Below are 17,670 nucleotides of genomic sequence, written 5' to 3' on the forward strand. Positions count from 1 at the left end.
AAATTGCGCAAAAACAAACAGCCCGATAGAACAAAGCAACGAAATACACGGCAATATATCAGTTTGGAAGGCAACAACTAACATTCACACCTGGCCGTGTAACATTCACTGGATCTACCTACCCATCCTTATCAGCCAACCCCCACCGATTTCTGCAAACTCCCGTTTTTTGAGCCTCAACCTTTTGTTTCGGAAAGTCCAACTGCATCTGTTGACCCCCAACATGATCAATACCATCCCGCCGCGCGCATCAAAGCAATGAGTGAGCCACCCCGGCTCCAACGACAAACGGCAAGCGGTTGGGCAGTATTTGAGCGGATGAGCTTGCTATATCATGGTATGCTGTCCCAGCTATCTTGCTTGGTGGGACTGTCGTCTTGTCAGGACACTTGCAAAACACTCCTTCGCGGTGAATCGTTATCGTCAACCGATATCGCAGAGGCGGTGATAGAACATCAGATAAAATTCCCTTCACTTGTTGGAGCATCAATGTATAACTCGTGACCTCATACCGGCAACTCGCTGGCTGGTGAGCACGAGCCCTTCGGCACATCATCTTGAATTCCTCCTCAAAAGTACTTAAAGGCAGCTAGACTTGCTTTCTTCCCCGAATATCCTGCTTTCAGACCTTCAACCTCCAAGAGAGAGAAACAAAACATACCTATACGACCCAAGTCAAACACGGGAAGACGACACATACCACGAAATGGGTTCTATTGACGCAGATAAGAAGCTTCAAGTGCTCCTCGTGGGCTCGGGAGGCATCGGTACCATGGTTGCCTATGCCCTCGAGAAAGGAAGCAAAGCCGAGGTAGCCGCAGTTCTGCGGTCCAACTTTGAGGCTGTTTTCGATAATGGTTTCACCATTCACTCGGTCGACCACGGCGAAATCAAGGACTGGCAGCCAACTTCAAGTGAGTTCTGAGTTCGATAACTCCTCTGCAAGCTTCATAAACTCACATTCGTACAGTTCTCGATAGTATCCCTTCTGTCGACAAGGAGTCATGGAGAGCCCCTTACGACTACGTCATCGTAACCACCAAGAACGTACCCGACATCCCGCCCAGTATCCCTGATCTCATCGCCCCTGCCGTCACGCCCGGCCACACCGCCATCGTGCTCATCCAAAACGGCCTCAATATCGAGCGTCCCTTCCTCTCCGCCTTCCCCACCAACCCCATCCTCTCCGGCATCACCTTCACCGGCGCCATCGAGTCGCCCCCAGGAACCATCAACCACCACAACCACGACCGCTCCTTCATCGGCGTCTTTAACAACCCTATCGCAAGCCCAAACCAGAAATCCCGCGCCATCGCCGCCGCCCGCCGCCTCGTCGACGCCTACAGCGCCTGCGGCCCCAACGTCGACTGCACTTACGAGCCCGACGTCCCTTACTCCCGCTGGCGCAAGCTGCTGTACAACGCCTCGTACAACGGCGTGGCCGCCATCCTGGGCATGGACACGTCGCGCATGCGCTTCACCGAGCACATCATCGACGAGCTGATCCGGCCGCTGATGCGGGAGATTCGGGCGACGGCCAAGGCGGTGGCCGGCGTGGAGCTGAAGGAGGAGCTGATCGAGAGCATGATCACGGCGGACGGGTATGATAAGTTCTTTAAACCGAGCATGTTGCAGGATGTGGAGAAGGGTAGGTTTATCGAGTTTGAGAACCTCGTGGGCGAACCGTTCAGGGAGGCGGAGAGGGTTGGGGTGGAGACGCCGACGCTTAAGGTTGTTTATGGATTGTTGAAGGGTCTGCAGTTCAAGGCGAGGGAGAGGCACTTAAAGGAGGTGGTGGTGCCCAGGAGTGGGGAGGGATTGAGGTATGGAGGTCATGGAAAGTCTTAGGACAGGGCATGAAATGATGGCTTCGACGTATCGGAGTGAATGACTGGATGTGAAAGAGAAAGGGAACTGAGGGCATATCAACTGAAGGAAAAGTAGGGAAGGAAATACGGGGAGAGAATAATACAAAGGTCGCGATTCAAGCCTAAAGGGAAAATTCACCACGGTACTTGCAGTATCAACTTGAAAGGGGACTGGAAAAAAACTCGTGAAACTGCAGTGGTATATTATCAAAAATCATCGCCAAATATGTACGGCCACTGGGCGCCCTAAACAACGAAACATGTCGGACTCACTTGTAGCATGAATGGACCTCGTGAAGCCCAATATGAGCACTCTTAGACCCGTCCACAACATCTACTCCAAGCTCTCCCACTGTCTGAGCTGATCCAAGAAATAAGCCTCGTCGTAAGGTGCACAAAAGCGCAAGTCCGCCTCATGACTGTTCATAGGGTAAACGAGACTCATATAGACGCCGTTTGGGCCAGCTACCGAAAAGACTTTGAGACAGAAGCCCTGGCGCTCGGCCTCTTTCTCGCCAAGTCGACGCCTCGCTTCAGCTCCCTTTTCAAACTCGTCCATGGCGGTACTGAACTGATGGGAACGGGCAACGGTGACGCGGCGCCACTTGTCGTCTTCCAAGTCCCGGCAGAGATATGAGACAGATTTGCTGTTGTAGGCGATCTTGTGTAGAACTCTGTAGCGGTCATCGAGAATGTCGCCTATGTTGACAACCTTGCGGTGGGACGCACCTTGACGAGAGAATTCGCTGTTCTCGGTTTGGGGTTGAAATTGCTTTGCGGAGCTGTAACCAGCTGCTCTGCGGCCGTTAAAGCTAGCGCTGGGCATCTTGTTAGTGTAGAAGATTTGGACAAAGGGTTAAATGGCTTGCGTTCGATGATGCTGACGTAGATAAAAGGGAGTGCGAGATGAGAAAGAGCATGCGTTTGAGACATCAACAACAATCCGGGATGGTTGACCGAGAGACATGATGTCGAGCTTTATAGATTCCATGTCTGGACTGGGATTATCGTTGATCAAGGACAATGATGGTGTCTGCAGGACAGGAATGTCAAAATGAACAATGGCTTCGTAGACAACAACCGTCTTCTTTGTGTGTGTTTTTCACGAAGGCGCTCATTGTTCAAGAAAGTGCTTCAAAATACGGTTAAAGAGAAAAAGGAAGAAGGAAGACAAGGGGGAAGGAAAATGAACAAGGGAAGAGAAAGAAAGCAAAAAAAAAAAGGAAATTTCCCCTCGACCGGAATCGAGCCGGTGACCTTTCGGTATACAATCATACAATTACAGCCGAACGTGATATCCAACTACACCACAAGGGGATATGGTTTGTACGTGTGGATATCAAGCTTTTATTTCCCTCTCTTGTTGGGCCCGGGTGTCGCGGATGGTGGTGGCGAAATGGTTTTGGAGGGTCCCATTACAGCGGGAACAACGTTGAAGTCATGGTGCTAGGGTTAGGGTCACACTCGGGCTGAATTGCACCGACCAAAATCAAGGGCGACCGTGCGCGCCAAGGCTCCATTCTTCGGCTGCGCAGTCGGTTGATGGACTTCCACTTTGATGGATCATGGGACTGCAAGGCCCTGACTCGACTTTCTCCATCACGAATCCGGGGCAGACACAAGGGTTCCTTGAACTACCCCAGATTTTTCCGAGTCCTTGTTCTTGAAGGTACGTATTTACTGATTTGTTCTGCTACTTCTGTAGTCAATCGCTTCCAAAGCGATGCTTCAATGGTGGTTCTTGATTGGCTGACTGGTTCTCATTTGGCTTGCCTGCTCTAGGGAAAACCATCGAATTATTAGCACCACCAGCGATATCCGACAACACTCCGACATGTTCCTTTCAACGAGAATGAACGTCTCTACGCCTTCTTCGTTAGCCAAGTGCAGCCGCCTACTGCTACGGAACACGCATACCTCACCCGTGCCGGGAATACCAAGAATCTCTAGACAGACCTACGCCACGGGCAAGAAACCAGTCGGGAAGTCCGGGAACTTCAAGGCCACAGGCGACCAACCCAAGCGGGTTGACCCGAACAGTCCCGAGTACAAGGCCTACCAGAGAACATGGACAACCGTCATGATCGGGACACCCATCATCCTCGTCTGCTCTTATGAGCTCTGGCAAAGGCGTAAGTGGCCCAATGCCGGAATTCGCCCCCTCAAGCCACCAACTAACCGATCTTGCGTCACCAGTTATTGAGGGCAAGAAGCCTCTTTCTTTAGAACCCAAAGACACGACAGCCCTCACAGAACTGACACCTCACTCGGAGAGCCCAAGCACAACAGCTCAAGATATCTGAGTTCTCGTTTGACTTCGACCATTATCAATACATAATACTTTGGGCGTGGTAGCGTTGGCCTTCCCTAACATCGTTGGCGTTCAATCAATCCCCTTTGTCGTTCCACTTTCCTCTACTATTAAGTTGACCTTAATTGGCCCTCAAAATTGCCCATGACAACGTCATATATGCTGAGAAATGCGAGAATAGCTAGCCTGTTGGACGTATGAAAGCGTTGGTAGGATATCCTGTCAAGCCCCTACAGAACTCAAAGGCATTGCTGACACCACCGTGCTAGATACGCGTGCTGTTTCTCTGGTTTTTATCCTGATACCACTTTCTTTTCCCCAACCGTTCGGAATAGCCCTCGACACTTTTCCACAGTCTGCTTCGCGCCCAGTCATCTATGGCTCCTGCGGACACACAACTGGGGATCGAGATAGGCAGGGGAGCGCCGACCCTTTCATGCGGGGTAGCTTGTCGCCATTAAGACATTGACGCCTTCTCTTCCCCAATTTCGCTCTCCTAGCTCCCCCACAACGAGAACGTAGTTGCAGGTACGGCACATGGCGATCCTTGCGGCTCCCTAGCCTACCCTCACCTACCCGGTATCATCCGCCTCCCATGAAATTGTTCAAGGTCACCAGATGTCTAGACTGCTCCGTAATCAGTCATTACTATCACGTACTTGTACCACATTGACAATGGTATTGACGAATTGCAACATTCCAGTTGCCTCTAGCCATCGGCTTTAACTACTTGATATGGCTACGTTTGCAGTCGGGCTCCGCTTGGCTTCGACTGCTCAAGTTAGATTGTCCCTGAGCAACTCCGCCTCCGCAGAGGGTAGTGTAAGATAGTCACTCTTCATGGGCCTGGCCTTCGCTTGACCCGATGTCTTCCTTTAGTGCCAGCCCGCATCGTGGGGAAAATGGAGGTCAGGATCGGGTTGGGGGCGTCAACACTTCTCGACGGCTTCTGGTTGGCTCAGCCGGCGTGTGGAAGGATCCTGGCTAACGTTACATTGTCACACCAACCCACCCCCGGCCTCTCCAAACGTGTCCAGCATTAGCGTGCCATTGTTGGTCTCGGGTTTAACGGTCACAATGTGCTCCACCGGGTTAACTGATGGTCCTCGGCACATCCAGCGAGCCGCATATTTCTTCATCCGGCAAAGGATCTTGTTGGACAAGCTGATAGGTGCCGTCTCTTCGAAAATAATCCCGAATCCCGAACTCACTCAGTGTCGAAGGACGTCCCGCGTTGGCAGGCCCCAATTCGACATTGAAAGTCACCATGTCATATCCATAAGAGTTAGAGAACTCGCAAGCAAGATTGGAAATAAGGGGCAGGACTGGGAGCCAACAAGATCGCCATCCCAACCGCACTAAAAGAGAAAAAAAGAGATTCCCGGTGGACCTCTCCGCTCTCCCCGGATTCTCCCCCGCGTTTCGACGCGCAAAAAAGTTGGACAAGAGGAAGCCAAGAGGCGTATTTGCTCCAGCTGGGCGGAGTCTTTGCGGTGCCTATTGGAAGCGCTAGTGCCTAAGGGGGCAATCCAATGGCTTCGAGAACTCCATCAACTATCCAGGTGGGTCTCTTTCGGTACCGCCAGATCATGGACCGAGTGGACAAGGGGGACATTTCTTGCCCACACCGAGCCTGGAGATGCGGAGAAGTCAGGGGCCCACGTTCGTCTGTCTTGGTCACGGCTGTTGCTAACGGGCGTGGCAGCAAACCGTGGCAGGGGATGATCATTGTTAACTGGACCATGGATGACGCTGTTCTTCATGGCTCCCAGTAAACGTTGCTTGTGTCCTCCAGCTACTCGACAAGATTTCACAGCTTTCATCTTCTTGACAACTCATCATACCTGTACGGCGGTAACCAGACGCTTCACCGACCCAGTCTTCCTTTCCAGCCGCTTCACTCCTACTCGTCTTTGATCTTCCTCCCGCTCCCGCACCTTAACGTACACACTCCCCATGTCCACCCTGCATCGAAACGACAGATCTCCCTCCGCGGGAGTTAGCGAATCCTCAAGTCCTGACTTTATATCACATACCCCAAGGTCATCGAGCAAACAAGTGCGTCATCGGGCCTCAGTTGCCTGCGCCTCCTGCCGGGAAAGGCGGATACGTTGTGTAGTGCCCGAAGGAGAGTCCGGGTGCACACAGTGTAAGAAGACCGGAGCAGAGTGTATCATAAGAAACGATGACGAGAGGCGAAGGTGCGTACCAGGACCGACACCTTAGCGCAATCTGACATATCTGACACTTCAAGAGGCCTATATCCAAAGCATACATGTCGTCACTATCCAACCGAATCACTCTCCTGGAGGAGATGCTGAGAGAAAGAGGCGTCGCGCCTCCTCCAGCCGTCCATCCTCCAAAGACGAGACAGGAAGCCAAAGAAATGCAGGAACACGAACAACACGATGTACGGTTCCGCGAAGACTGTGAGACTCCTGGCCCGAATCAGGCCAACTCTTCCATGGTGGCAGATACCCCCTCCCCACCGAAATTCAACGTGGAAGAAGTACAAACAGATGCTACCGACGACAATAAGCAAACACCCGAAGCTCCAAGCGATGATTCTACACTTTTCCCAGAGTTCGCCTCCCAATGGGATGGAGATGTACGCCAGTTCTTGGGTGTAAAGAGCAGGTTCTCTGTCATGTCAGGGAGGCTGCAGTACTTTGGTTCTACGGCGAGCAGCCACGTTCACGCCCAAAACACCTCGCAGCCCAGCCCACCAGGGACAATAGATCACGCAAGCCGTGTCAAGCGTGTCATCAAAATTCTTGGCTCATCCACCCATGACCACCTTATGAGCTGCTTCTGGGGCCATTACAACCCTGCGGTTCAAGTCGTGGACCGTGAAATATTCGAGTCAGGCCGAAAGAGCCAGAACCCGAGGCATTACTCAGTATTCCTTCATATTACGATGCTTGCTGCCGGGTACCGATTTGCGGAGCGAAACAGAGAAGATGTGAAGAGGTTGATACTTGGAAACTGGGAAAGCACGTTCCATCGGGAGTCCAAGTCTATGCTGGATGCCGAACTAGAGAGACCAGGTGGGATACCGAGCATCCAGGCGCTCCTCATCCTCGCAGACCTCGAGTTTGGCGCTGGCAGGGACTCAGCCGGCTGGATGTATTCTGGTATGGCGAACCGATTGGCTATCGACATCGGACTGCACGTAAACGTGCCAGACAGCGGCAGCGAGGTTCTCACGGCCGAGGAACCGCTACGTCGGCGAGTCATGACGGCGTGCGTCTTGTTCGATAGATACTGGGCACTTCTACTCGGCCGCTCCCCAAGCATTCGGCATCGCGACATTGGCATAGAGCTGGGGCTCCAGCCGAGAAAGGGCACAGCCATGCCGACTGCATCACCGACGACCCCTTTCGATATGGTGACGTCCCAGTCACCGGAAATTTCCCTTCACCAACATCTTCTCGAGCTCATGAGCATAGCGGCCAAGATCCTGGAGTTGCAGAACCAACACGACTATGCCGAGTCATTGTTTGCAAACAACAAGGCAGGCGAGGAGGCCTACCAACGATTGTTTGCACTGGACAGAAAACTGCAAGCGTGGTACCGCCGGTTACCGGACTTTTTGGCTTGGACACCCGCCAACATTCAGGCAGCACCCGTTGGCTTCTTTATGTTGCATCAACAATTCCATACTTGCATGGTTCTGCTCCACAGGCCTTGGGCAATGTACGGCAATGAGGACGGATCCAATCCTACCATGTCATATGGCCAGTCCACCGGGTCGCTCCCGGGCGTCAGCCATCACCATAGGGTTGCCATTGCTCGCCGGATGTGTACCCAGCATGCCATCCGCGTCGCCCGCATCTTCTGGCACCACCGCCTCCGGTTCGACGGCAGGAGACTGCCCATCTTCGCTATCCAGCAGGCGGGCACGTCGGCGATTGCTCTGATGGCAGCCCTCGCGAACCGGACCACCGAGGTTGACCAGCAGAGCAACCTGCGATACCTGCAGGTTTTGTCGGCGGCGATTTATGATATGTGCTATATCTACCAGCCGGCAGCGAGGATGTACCGCCTGCTTAAGTCGATGTTGGTAGACATTCGCAACGAGGTTGTCACTGGTGTAAGCGGTGTTCACGCTCAGTCGAAGACGTCGCCAGAAGTGACAGCATCGGCGCCTCCTCCGTTCCTTTACCATACCCATCAGAGGAGCTACAGCACTCCCATGGTCGGCCTGAACTTTGGCGCCCCCGACTGGGCTACCCGCGGCTCGATTCCCAGTGGTGGAGGAGACACTCATGGCTACCCGCAATTCTCTGGTCGGCAACAACCGGAGAATGATTTGTTTGGGGAGAGTGAACAACCTCCTTCATCAAAGAGACAGAGGTGCAGCGGCCCGAGCCGAAGAGCATCCGATTTTGGTGGCTGTGTTACTCCTTCACTTTTCAATTTTGGTGGTTTTGGTGGCACCTCGTCGTATCCCACTCCACCACTGGCTTCTCCTAGAGATTCCGGAGAGGTACTGGGCCAAGGCGGTCAGACTAAGGATAACAACACGCCGATTCCGGATGCATACACTGACGACAATGCGCTCTTTGATTTTTTGGAAGCCACGGCGCTTGCTACGGTAATGGAGGAGGATGTCGAAACAGACTCTGTGTCCAGAGCTGCCAGCACGCCAACTGTCACTTCCCACAGCCACAAGGAGGGCAGCGACACGGCGGAAGAGAGTGCAGATAAGCCTGCTACTGCTTCAGAAACTGACGCCAACAAGGCTACCGCCGAGGAGAGCCAGGAATCTGGAGCGCCAAAGGATGATCAGGGCAAGGTGGCCTCTCCTGAAACCACTAGGGATCCCAAGGTCTCAGTCTCTGCTCCGGCTCAGGAAGAGGATTCAGACAGCAACATCATCGAAGAATGGCTTGCCGAGCCATTACCCTCCATCGCCGCAACCTCCAGTACCAGCAAAACCATCAACCCCGCCGCCCTCACAACAATGACAAACCCCACAGCTGCTCTGATACCATCACCAACGACGACAACCCACCACCACTTGGGCAGGTTCCAACCAATTATTTCTCATCATCGTCAACAACAGCAGCAGCAGCAGCAGCAGCAACAACAACCCCCAAACCCACCACCCTACAAACGAGACGCCCGCCTAACCAAGCATGACCACGCGGACCTCTTTCCCCGATTTAACAAGTCGGCCATCATCGACGCGCTCGTGTCGGCGGCGGGTATCAACTTTGATCTGTCTCTTTGTCGGGAGGTGGATGTTGAAGATCGGAATTATGACCATGAGCATGATGATGTTGCTGTTGTTGTCCATGATAACGATAGTGAAAAGGAAAACGAAGGTCAAGCTGGGAAGGGCGCAAGCGGTGGATCAGCAGCGCATGGCGTCAGCTTGAGTGATTTGCTGGGCAGCATGGGAGGTTATGGGAATGGGGGTAAGAGGAGGATTGAGGAGGTTGAAGGTAGTCACGGTGCTGGTCTTGGGTGTGGTTATGCGGCTGCGACGAGTGCTGCGAAGCAGGCGAGGAATGTGGAGTTGGATTATTTCCGGTTGTGAGGGGTTTGGATGTTGTAAGATGGAAGTTGTGTGGTAGAAGAATTTGGATATAGACTAGATTTCTTCTGCCTTTTGCTAGAGATAAACCCAGTATTTTGTTTTGGAATAGAGAAGCTGGGCGATTAGTCCCTTTTCTGTTGTTTCATACGTATAGACTTTTTTTCTTTTGAAGCCGTTTGGGCACCATTCCGAATTACAAAAAAAAATCCAATCCTTTAACTGTGCAAATCAATTCGGTACCCGGAGATGAGAGGTCGAGCGTGTCCCCCTTGCCCCCTTTTCTAGTGCCTCGCTTCACGAACGGACGAACAAACGGTCTTCGACAAGAGATGGCATGGCGACCACGTGGAAACGAGGAGAGGCGCTGCAGGAGGATGATGGTGCAGATATCCCAGCCTAGATGTGGACCTGGCGGTTTCTGGATGAAAACCGTATCTGGATCGGGATCACTGTGATATGATGGGATTTGGGAAATCTGTTGACCGTTGTGGACTTTTTTTAATTTCCGTGCTCGCATTTGGGAATCAAAACACCATCAAGCTTTCCGGGGTTCCCCACTGTTACCGGACAGTGCAGCCGAAAGAAGACTAGCGTAAAATGTAAGTGGATCCTTGAATCTGTTACTGACTGTATGCACGTTTCCCTTTTCGTTGCAAGGGGAAACTTGGACCCTGATTCGATCAATGCCCCAATTTGTGGAGCGAGTCGAGCCAAAATGGAAGCCTGACGGGAGTTGTGACGGAACTTGTGAGAGAGCCTCACGATCCTTCTTTCCCTTTTTTGCTGATTTCTTGTTGAGACGACATCCGACAAAAGAAGAGAGGGGCAGCTTATCGAACCGTTTGATCCCATACGAAACTCTTTCTTCCATCCGAACTCTGAGCGGTTAAGGTTGATATACGCCTGGCGTCGTTAGTTGGACGATGGGATTGAATCGATTTGACTATAACTGATTCCTATCTCTACTTGTCGAATACCTCTTATTTTCTCTTCAGTCTGTTCACTAACAGTATGGATTCTGTCATTGTGTTTAAACAAGTTTCAATGTGTACTTAGATGGACACAAGATGGTCCCATTGCTGCACCTTGCAGATTGATACATTCATGCGCACACATTTAGCAGTCGGGCTGGATCATCCACACATGATCGAGAATTGACTCCCGCCCTTGCATCCGCACGAAACCCGATCTCGTTACACTTTCGACCCGTACGCACGTATTTTCTCATGTAGGTATGAGTGTACAGTTCTTATCTGGGTGGGCTTCATCACCAAGTGCGAAACCCTCAAGATCTTAATCTGTTTAAACGCTCGTCAGAAGCTTGCATAAACAGACCTTCAAAATCCTAATTCCATTTGGCGCTTTGGTGAAGAGTCAGCATGATCCGGTGATTGTTTTTTTTATGGAGCCATGCCGTGATGCTATGCAGATGCAGCAATGCAAAGATCCATCCAGTCGAGGTACATCCTCTTGAGATTCCATTCTCACAACATCAGCCGCCGCCCTGCCGCCCGCCCTCGTCAATAGGCCACCGGGCTCCCACCTCCTTATACTAGACCTATGAGGTATACGCCAAACACGCCAGACACGCGAGACTGCGAGCCCGAAACCCACAGGGCCAAAATCTAAACCCCCTACCCTGAAGTGTGCCTGGGCCAAGTTGCACGTTGACTGGACGACTGCCCGTGTCTTGTACTTTGCCCGCCGACCAACCAGAATCTTCTCCCGGGCCAGTCACTTGCCACGAGTCCCTAGCCTCTGTTTGGCACGGCCAGGTAACGGCGTATCGAACCGCTTAGACAGAAGAAATATATCAAACCCGTCAATGCTTGTGATCAGATTTAAGGTAGCCTTCCGGGGCTGAAAGGACGGGACGTCTTTCCTTTCAGTTCTTACCTAACCTAGTACATAACCCATCTGCCGTCTCCCTCCCGGTACTTGTAGTCAGTACTTGCCTTATTATTTTCAACGGCTCGGACTCGGGGGCGAGTAAGCGACACGAACAACTTCCCCTCAGGAGAACCAGCGAGAAACAACACGTATCACAGACCACACACAGACCTCGGACTCTTTCGAAATATAGCGACGTATATTGCATCGACTGCGATAACGATAGCGACCCCGACGGTTGTGTCATTCAGTACAAGTGAACCCACTCACAGTTCTCCAGTTCCAGCTCCAGTTCCAAGTCCTTGTCAATTGACCGTCTTCGGATTATTCTTCTCCCACTCATTCTTTGACAACTTCAACTTTGTGATTCTTCTGAACCATTCATCTCTACACGCTTTGTCGGACATTTCCATTCTATCGGTAGCAAGGTAGCCAAGCGATACCCGGCATCCAGCCATCTCCTCCCTAATCTTCGCTCTCCACTCGCGTTGATTGAGGCTTCCAACTTAGCGCGCCCCCGGCCTCGCAAGTTGCAAATCAATCGCCCAGCGCAGTCATTTGCAGCACTACACAGCACGCCAGCAGCAGCACGCATCTCGCAGCACGGCAACCCGACCCCGTCAGTCCCCGTCCATCACTGTCAATCAGTGTCTCCCGTCTGTCACACACACGCAGCAGTAGCCGAAGCCGTTACCGTTAAACGGTCAACCCCCTCGAGCCTCAACAACACCCACCCCCCTCCCGTTTCCCCCCCGCGCCTCGCGGCACCAAGCACGAGTCTCCACCGACCCTTTGCGAATGGAGACCTAAGTATACTATGGCCCATGCTGCTCTTCTACGAACGAACACCGCCCCTGTATTTCAAGCGTCGACCGACGGCGTCGCCAGATTGAACAACATGAGCATGTCCAATGCCGCGCGGGCAAGCCAGCTCTCGGGCTCGACGGCCTTCAATTCCACCACTTCGCTCAACTCGCTCACTTCGTCCGCCACCGCCGTTACCCCCGTGAACGGCCAGGTCGTCGCCACTACAAACATCATCAACCAGAGAGCCGACGCCTCGCGATCGCTGTACCAGATATGTCTGTCGCTCAAACAACGCCTCGCCCAGGTTCCCGGCTTCGAGGGCTATCTAGAACAACTGCAGCACGAGCAGGAGAATGGCCATGATGGCCCCGTCGAGGCCCTCTGGAAGCTCCTTCGCACCGGTCTGCCCCTGCTCACCATCTACAATGCGCTCCAACCCGAGAAACCGCTGCACGTCGACGAGAGGCCGAACGAGACGGAAGCGCGACGGTCCAAACGCGCCATCATGGAATTCGTCAAGGCCTGCTTGAGCGACCTCGACCCCCCCGTTACCGAATGCTTTATCGTCGCCGACCTTACAGGGGAGGACACCACCGGCTTTGTCAAGGTGAGCGAGTCTCATGGCGCCCCCTTTCTACGCAACCACTTGATGGAACAGTATATGCTGACGAGCACGTGTTGGAAACCAGGTGACTTCTGTTATCAACTATGTGCTCGATCTTGCCGAAAAACGGGGCCTTTTGCTCCAAATCCTACCATACCCCGAAGATGATATCACGCAACCGGGTTCTAAGATGACCCATCGCGATTACATTGTTCGAGAATTGGTAGACACGGAGCGCAAATACGTACAGGATCTCGAAAACCTCCACGACCTAAAGAGGACGTTGGAACACAGGAGCGTTATCCCTGGCGAATTCATCCACGACATATTCCTTAATATCAACGCCATCTTGGATCATCAACGAAAGTTCCTCATCAGGGTAGAAACAACAAATTCGATGCCACAGGCCCGGCAGGAATGGGGAATCATGTTCGTTCACGCCGAAGAGAACTTTGGCATTTACCAACCCTTTATCGCGAACCAAAGAAAGGCAGCCCAGGTTGCGACGCAGGTGTTTGACAAGATCCAAGAGGCTGGCCATCCGGTCGCGTGTGATTTTAACACTCTTGATGGTTTCCTCCTAAAGCCTATGCAGAGACTGGTCAAGTACCCGCTTTTGCTCAAGGTATGGATAATTCGTCCTTGTCGTGATACCAATGCGCATGCTAACTTTGATAAAGGATTTGCTTAAGAAGAGCGAGGACGAGCACACCAAGGAAGATCTAGCTGCCGGCATCGCTGCTGCTGAACGGGTGTTGATGAAAGCCAATTCGGCCGTTGATAAGAACATCCTCGAGGAGGCTTTGCAGGACCTCATTCACAGAGTAGACGACTGGAAGAGCCATAAGGTGGACAATTTTGGAAGTCTGCTCCTACACGGAGTATACACTGTTATAACGGGCAAGAGTGAACAAGAGAAGGACGTACGTGTCTCCCCTGGCGCATGCGTTCCCCATTTGCTGCACAATCCGAGCTGATAATGGACCGCTAACCTTCCTCAGCAGTATGAGATCTATCTTTTTGAGAATATCTTGCTCTGTTGCAAGGAAATCTCCACGACTAAAGCCAAGGAAAAGAAGGACAAGACGCGATCATCCGTACCAAAGGTGCGGAATAAATTCGCCAAATTGCAACTCAAGGGCCGCATCTTCATGACCAATGTCACCGATGTAGTAGCCATTTCCAAGCCTGGTAAGCGACACAGTTGGAATTCTCGGCGGAATACAACAGGTGCTGACTGTGCAGGTTCGTACACCGTACAAATATGGTGGAAGGGTGATCCGGGCGTGGAGAATTTCATGATCAAGTTCCAGACCGAAGAGATGATGAAGAAGTGGGCTGCCGGTCTGGATGAACAGCGAAAGCAGAACACTCAAGCCCCAGTTGCTCCTGATCAGGCTCCGCCAAACTTTGCCTGGCTCGCCTCACAAGGCAACGGACTGGAGAATCCCTATAAGGAGGAGGAAGAGGACGAGGACATCTATAATGCACCACCTCCCGGCGGCGCCGCCCCGACCGTTGCCATGCCAGGCACAATGCCACGGAACGGATCGAGCACAAGTCTACGGCAGCGGTCCGCCACCGGCGAAAGTCTAGCAGGTATGGCTCGGGCACCACCACGCTTCCCTCTTTCACAGGCACCCGCACCTCTCACTCTTGGCCTTCAGCCATCACCCGCTGTTCGAGCAGGCGAGTCTTACTTCTCTCCCGTAGCCGAGTCGCCCGCTTCAAGTCGGACGAGCACAGCGAGTGGCATCTTCGCCGGTGCTGGAGCCGGCTATCCTTTCCCCAAGACCGGTACCCCCCAAGGATGGCAGGAGGATAGCAACCGCTACACAGCCCCTGCCATGCCAAGGGCGCCATCGCGAGACGGCACAAACGGGAGGAACCCACGAGGACCCTCGATGCCCGTCATGCCCCGGGATAACAGCCAGTTTCAGCAGGCACGCAGTCGGAGTTATAGTACACCGGACATTGCCGGCCAGGCCGCTGCGCGCAACAACCAGACAGGGGTACCTGCGGTGCCAGGCATTCCCGCCCATCTAACCCATGCCCGCCACGATTCCAACATTCCCAGGAGCAATACCGGCAGCCCAGCAAACGACCTCCCTCTACGGACTCAGACAAGTTCTCCTGGTAGAGAACGGAAGAACTACGGAGGCCAGTTGAACCAGTTCCCTCCACAGCCTATCCGCCAGGGCACACCAGGCAGTGTCACCGGCTTCCCTCCGCCGTCTGGCCCGCCACCACCGGGCATGGCGCCCCTTGCCCCGATGGATGGAACTCGAAACATCACCCCATCTCTTAGTTCCGCGCCGATAATCTCGGGACAGAACCCACTCTCACCCACCGAAGACGGCATGCTCCCTACGCAACTGAAGGTGAAGGTTCACTGCGATAGCGGTAACTACATCACCTTGGTTGTGCTCTACGACATCACGTATGAAAAGCTCATTGACCGCATCGACAATAAGTTATCGCGGTTTACCACTAGCAGTATCGGTGGGGGTAACCTGAGGTTACGGTACCGGGATGAGGATGGTGACTTCGTCATGATCGAGAGCGACGACGACATCCAAATCGCCATATCGGATTGGCGTGAGGGGCTACGCAACCCAGATAGCGCCGGGGAAATTGACCTGTACTGTGAAGGGGAACTGTTGGAGTGAGCACGGCATAATGGTGACAATGCGTGCTCAAAGGAAACACGGGCAGTTTCGAACACCCCCCGCTTGCTTTGGCCTCGTCTTTTTTTTTTGGAATAAACTTGGACAACACCATCTATTCACTCCTCACGCGTCCATCAAATTCTGTCACTCTTATCAACTGTCCCTCATTCGTACGGCAACTCGACTCGACAAGTATCTTTTTTCTTCTCATCTTTTGGGTACCTTCTTTCACTTAGCATCTTGTCGACTTGGGAGAAAAATCGGCAGCAAGGCATGGCAGGCATGGCAGGCATGGCATGGGTTTTCCAGACATAGACAAAGGCGGATTCATATAATCACCATCATCATCGTACGCTTCTTGGAAAGAACGACTCCTCACAGACACCTATACACACACCATTTCCTTTAGTTATCATCTCTTATCTCTCTCACAAGAGCACACTCACACACACGCACGCAAAGAGTCATTTTTGGTGTCGGCTACAGACACGGGCTTTTTTGGGTTTTCTTTTGTTATCATTATCACGGGTCTACCTACCCTCTTTCCCCTCTTTCCATTTTCCTGTCTCCTATCATCGTTTGCTTATCATTTCTGCTCCTACGAACACGTTGTGAGGGAATGTTGATTATTATATACCTCTTCGGTCTTTAAGTGTCAGTTTTGTCGAGTCAAGTTGGCTAGTTCTGCATTTGTCGGGGACGGCTTAAGCAGGATGTGATGGATGCCATGGGATGCAATAGGATGTGACGGGAGAGAATGAAGCAACGTCTCTCTACGGTCTCTGCTGGAGGATCACGGGGAAGTCAAGGCGGAAGTCGAAAGAGTGGTTGGTCGAAACGCAAGCGGGAGGGCTCGGTAATTCAGGTGGTTTTCTGTCATGGTCAAGAGGAGGTAGGCAGAAGAAGAAGAAGGTCCATGGAGTGAGGAGGAAGGACGGAGGAAGCGAGCAGGTCGAGAGTATAGACAGATGGGTGGAATGGAGGAAGGAAGAAAGAAAGAAGGAATAAGGGGCTGACGGGCAGTGAAGTTATTGTCTCTTTTTTTTTTTTTTTTTTTTTTTTTTTTGGTTGATCTTTATAGTCAGATATGAATACCCAATTGCGCATTTTTGTTGTTGTTTGTTTTTGTTATCCCAGTCTTATATTTATAGAGTCTAGAGCAGAGAGCAGAGAGTAACTTGGGTACTTTATAACGTCGGTTAATGTGAAGAAGAAGCAGTTAGATAAGATACCTTTACACGTACTCCTGTGAAAAAAAGATTCCTGGAATGTTTCAAGTGACTTGAAATAATCCACTAAAGTCTACACCCTGTTTGTAGACAGATCCATGGATCATAGTTTCACTTAAATATTGTTACAAGCCTCTAAACTCAAGTGTATATACTGAAACGCCATATCCCCACTGCTCCCAAAATGCCTTCCATATTGCCACAATATTGTACAGCAGCAACCAACCCAGTACTGGCCCTTCGCAACTGACTTTTGAAGAACAAGAAAGCCCCTTCATCCATCATGCACGTCGTAGGTAGGCAAGCAACAACAACACAAAGAAGGATCCCATATAGAACCGTTCCGTGCTGATTTTTGTCCGGGGTTGAGCTGATGTTGGTGGTTGTGCCTCTGCCGGTGCTGGTGCTGGTGCCGTGGCCTTGCTCTTGCCTTCCCCCCCTCTCTCCCTCCACGTACTCCTTCTCTTCCTCCTCCATGTCCTGCTTCCTTCTTCTGTTGGGGTATCACACCAGGGCGCAAACTGGTCTTGTCTCGTTTTGTTTTGTTTCTCTTTTGGAAACCAATCCTTGTTCAATTGTTTCCAAGCACTCCCCACTCCCCACGCCCACTACGACTCTTGGCTTCCATCCTTCCCACTCTTCCCCGGATGGTGTTTATGTCGCATCATGCAAAGATAGCTTTAATCGTCCGTCGGAAGAGAAAGAAGGATTATGATCTGTCGGGATTTTTTCCACACATGGTCGCCG

The 17,670-nt window shown here is 52.2% G+C and overlaps 5 protein-coding genes and 1 non-coding gene across 6 annotated transcripts; 4 read left to right on the forward strand and 2 right to left on the reverse strand.

Moving 5' to 3' along the window:
* Positions 1 to 706: 706 nt before the first annotated feature.
* B0H65DRAFT_571384 (ketopantoate reductase PanE/ApbA-domain-containing protein) lies at positions 707 to 2,130 on the forward strand (the record flags this gene model as incomplete). The annotated part of the gene is made up of 2 exons (XM_062830482.1): positions 707 to 914; positions 971 to 2,130. The coding sequence occupies 2 exons, from the start codon at positions 707 to 709 to the stop codon at positions 1,846 to 1,848; spliced, it is 1,086 nt and encodes a 361-aa protein (XP_062683035.1). The 3' UTR covers positions 1,849 to 2,130.
* On the reverse strand, positions 1,916 to 2,808 carry B0H65DRAFT_160757 (uncharacterized protein). The gene has a single exon (XM_062821231.1). The coding sequence runs from the start codon at positions 2,692 to 2,694 to the stop codon at positions 2,203 to 2,205; it is 492 nt and encodes a 163-aa protein (XP_062683036.1). The 5' UTR covers positions 2,695 to 2,808; the 3' UTR covers positions 1,916 to 2,202.
* Positions 2,809 to 3,097: 289 nt separating this feature from the next.
* Positions 3,098 to 3,185, reverse strand: B0H65DRAFT_t201. Its single transcript has one exon. It is a non-coding gene; the product is annotated as a tRNA-Tyr (tRNA).
* A 517-nt stretch (positions 3,186 to 3,702) lies between these two features.
* B0H65DRAFT_441526 (uncharacterized protein) lies at positions 3,703 to 4,171 on the forward strand (the record flags this gene model as incomplete). Its single annotated transcript, XM_062825531.1, has 2 exons — positions 3,703 to 4,000; positions 4,065 to 4,171. The coding sequence occupies 2 exons, from the start codon at positions 3,703 to 3,705 to the stop codon at positions 4,169 to 4,171; spliced, it is 405 nt and encodes a 134-aa protein (XP_062683037.1).
* A 1,639-nt stretch (positions 4,172 to 5,810) lies between these two features.
* B0H65DRAFT_160795 (fungal-specific transcription factor domain-containing protein) lies at positions 5,811 to 9,821 on the forward strand. The gene is made up of 3 exons (XM_062821232.1): positions 5,811 to 5,828; positions 5,885 to 6,380; positions 6,436 to 9,821. Exons 2-3 carry the CDS (start codon positions 6,136 to 6,138, stop codon positions 9,722 to 9,724), a joined length of 3,534 nt encoding a protein of 1,177 aa, XP_062683038.1. The 5' UTR covers positions 5,811 to 5,828; positions 5,885 to 6,135; the 3' UTR covers positions 9,725 to 9,821.
* Positions 9,822 to 12,146: 2,325 nt separating this feature from the next.
* On the forward strand, positions 12,147 to 16,091 carry B0H65DRAFT_160845 (putative CDC24 protein). Its single transcript, XM_062821233.1, has 5 exons — positions 12,147 to 13,028; positions 13,111 to 13,650; positions 13,706 to 13,948; positions 14,027 to 14,216; positions 14,271 to 16,091. The coding sequence occupies exons 1-5, from the start codon at positions 12,432 to 12,434 to the stop codon at positions 15,692 to 15,694; spliced, it is 2,994 nt and encodes a 997-aa protein (XP_062683039.1). The 5' UTR covers positions 12,147 to 12,431; the 3' UTR covers positions 15,695 to 16,091.
* The last annotated feature ends 1,579 nt before the right edge of the window (positions 16,092 to 17,670 follow it).

The sequence above is a fragment of the Neurospora tetraspora genome (genome assembly GCF_033439725.1).
Source record: "Neurospora tetraspora strain CBS 560.94 chromosome Unknown B0H65scaffold_3, whole genome shotgun sequence".
Classification (NCBI taxonomy): domain Eukaryota; kingdom Fungi; phylum Ascomycota; class Sordariomycetes; order Sordariales; family Sordariaceae; genus Neurospora; species Neurospora tetraspora.

Bases quoted from the DNA above. Each gene is read 5' to 3' on its own strand.
- B0H65DRAFT_160757 (XM_062821231.1), bottom strand. From the start codon at position 2,694: ATGCCCAGCGCTAGCTTTAACGGCCGCAGAGCAGCTGGTTACAGCTCC.
- B0H65DRAFT_160795 (XM_062821232.1), top strand. From the start codon at position 6,136: ATGTCCACCCTGCATCGAAACGACAGATCTCCCTCCGCGGGAGTTAGC. The intron at 6,381-6,435 runs GTGCGTACCAGG...ACACTTCAAGAG, and splicing joins AACGATGACGAGAGGCGAAG to GCCTATATCCAAAGCATACA.
- B0H65DRAFT_160845 (XM_062821233.1), top strand. From the start codon at position 12,432: ATGGCCCATGCTGCTCTTCTACGAACGAACACCGCCCCTGTATTTCAA. The intron at 13,651-13,705 runs GTATGGATAATT...ACTTTGATAAAG, and splicing joins AGTACCCGCTTTTGCTCAAG to GATTTGCTTAAGAAGAGCGA. The intron at 13,949-14,026 runs GTACGTGTCTCC...AACCTTCCTCAG, and splicing joins AGAGTGAACAAGAGAAGGAC to CAGTATGAGATCTATCTTTT.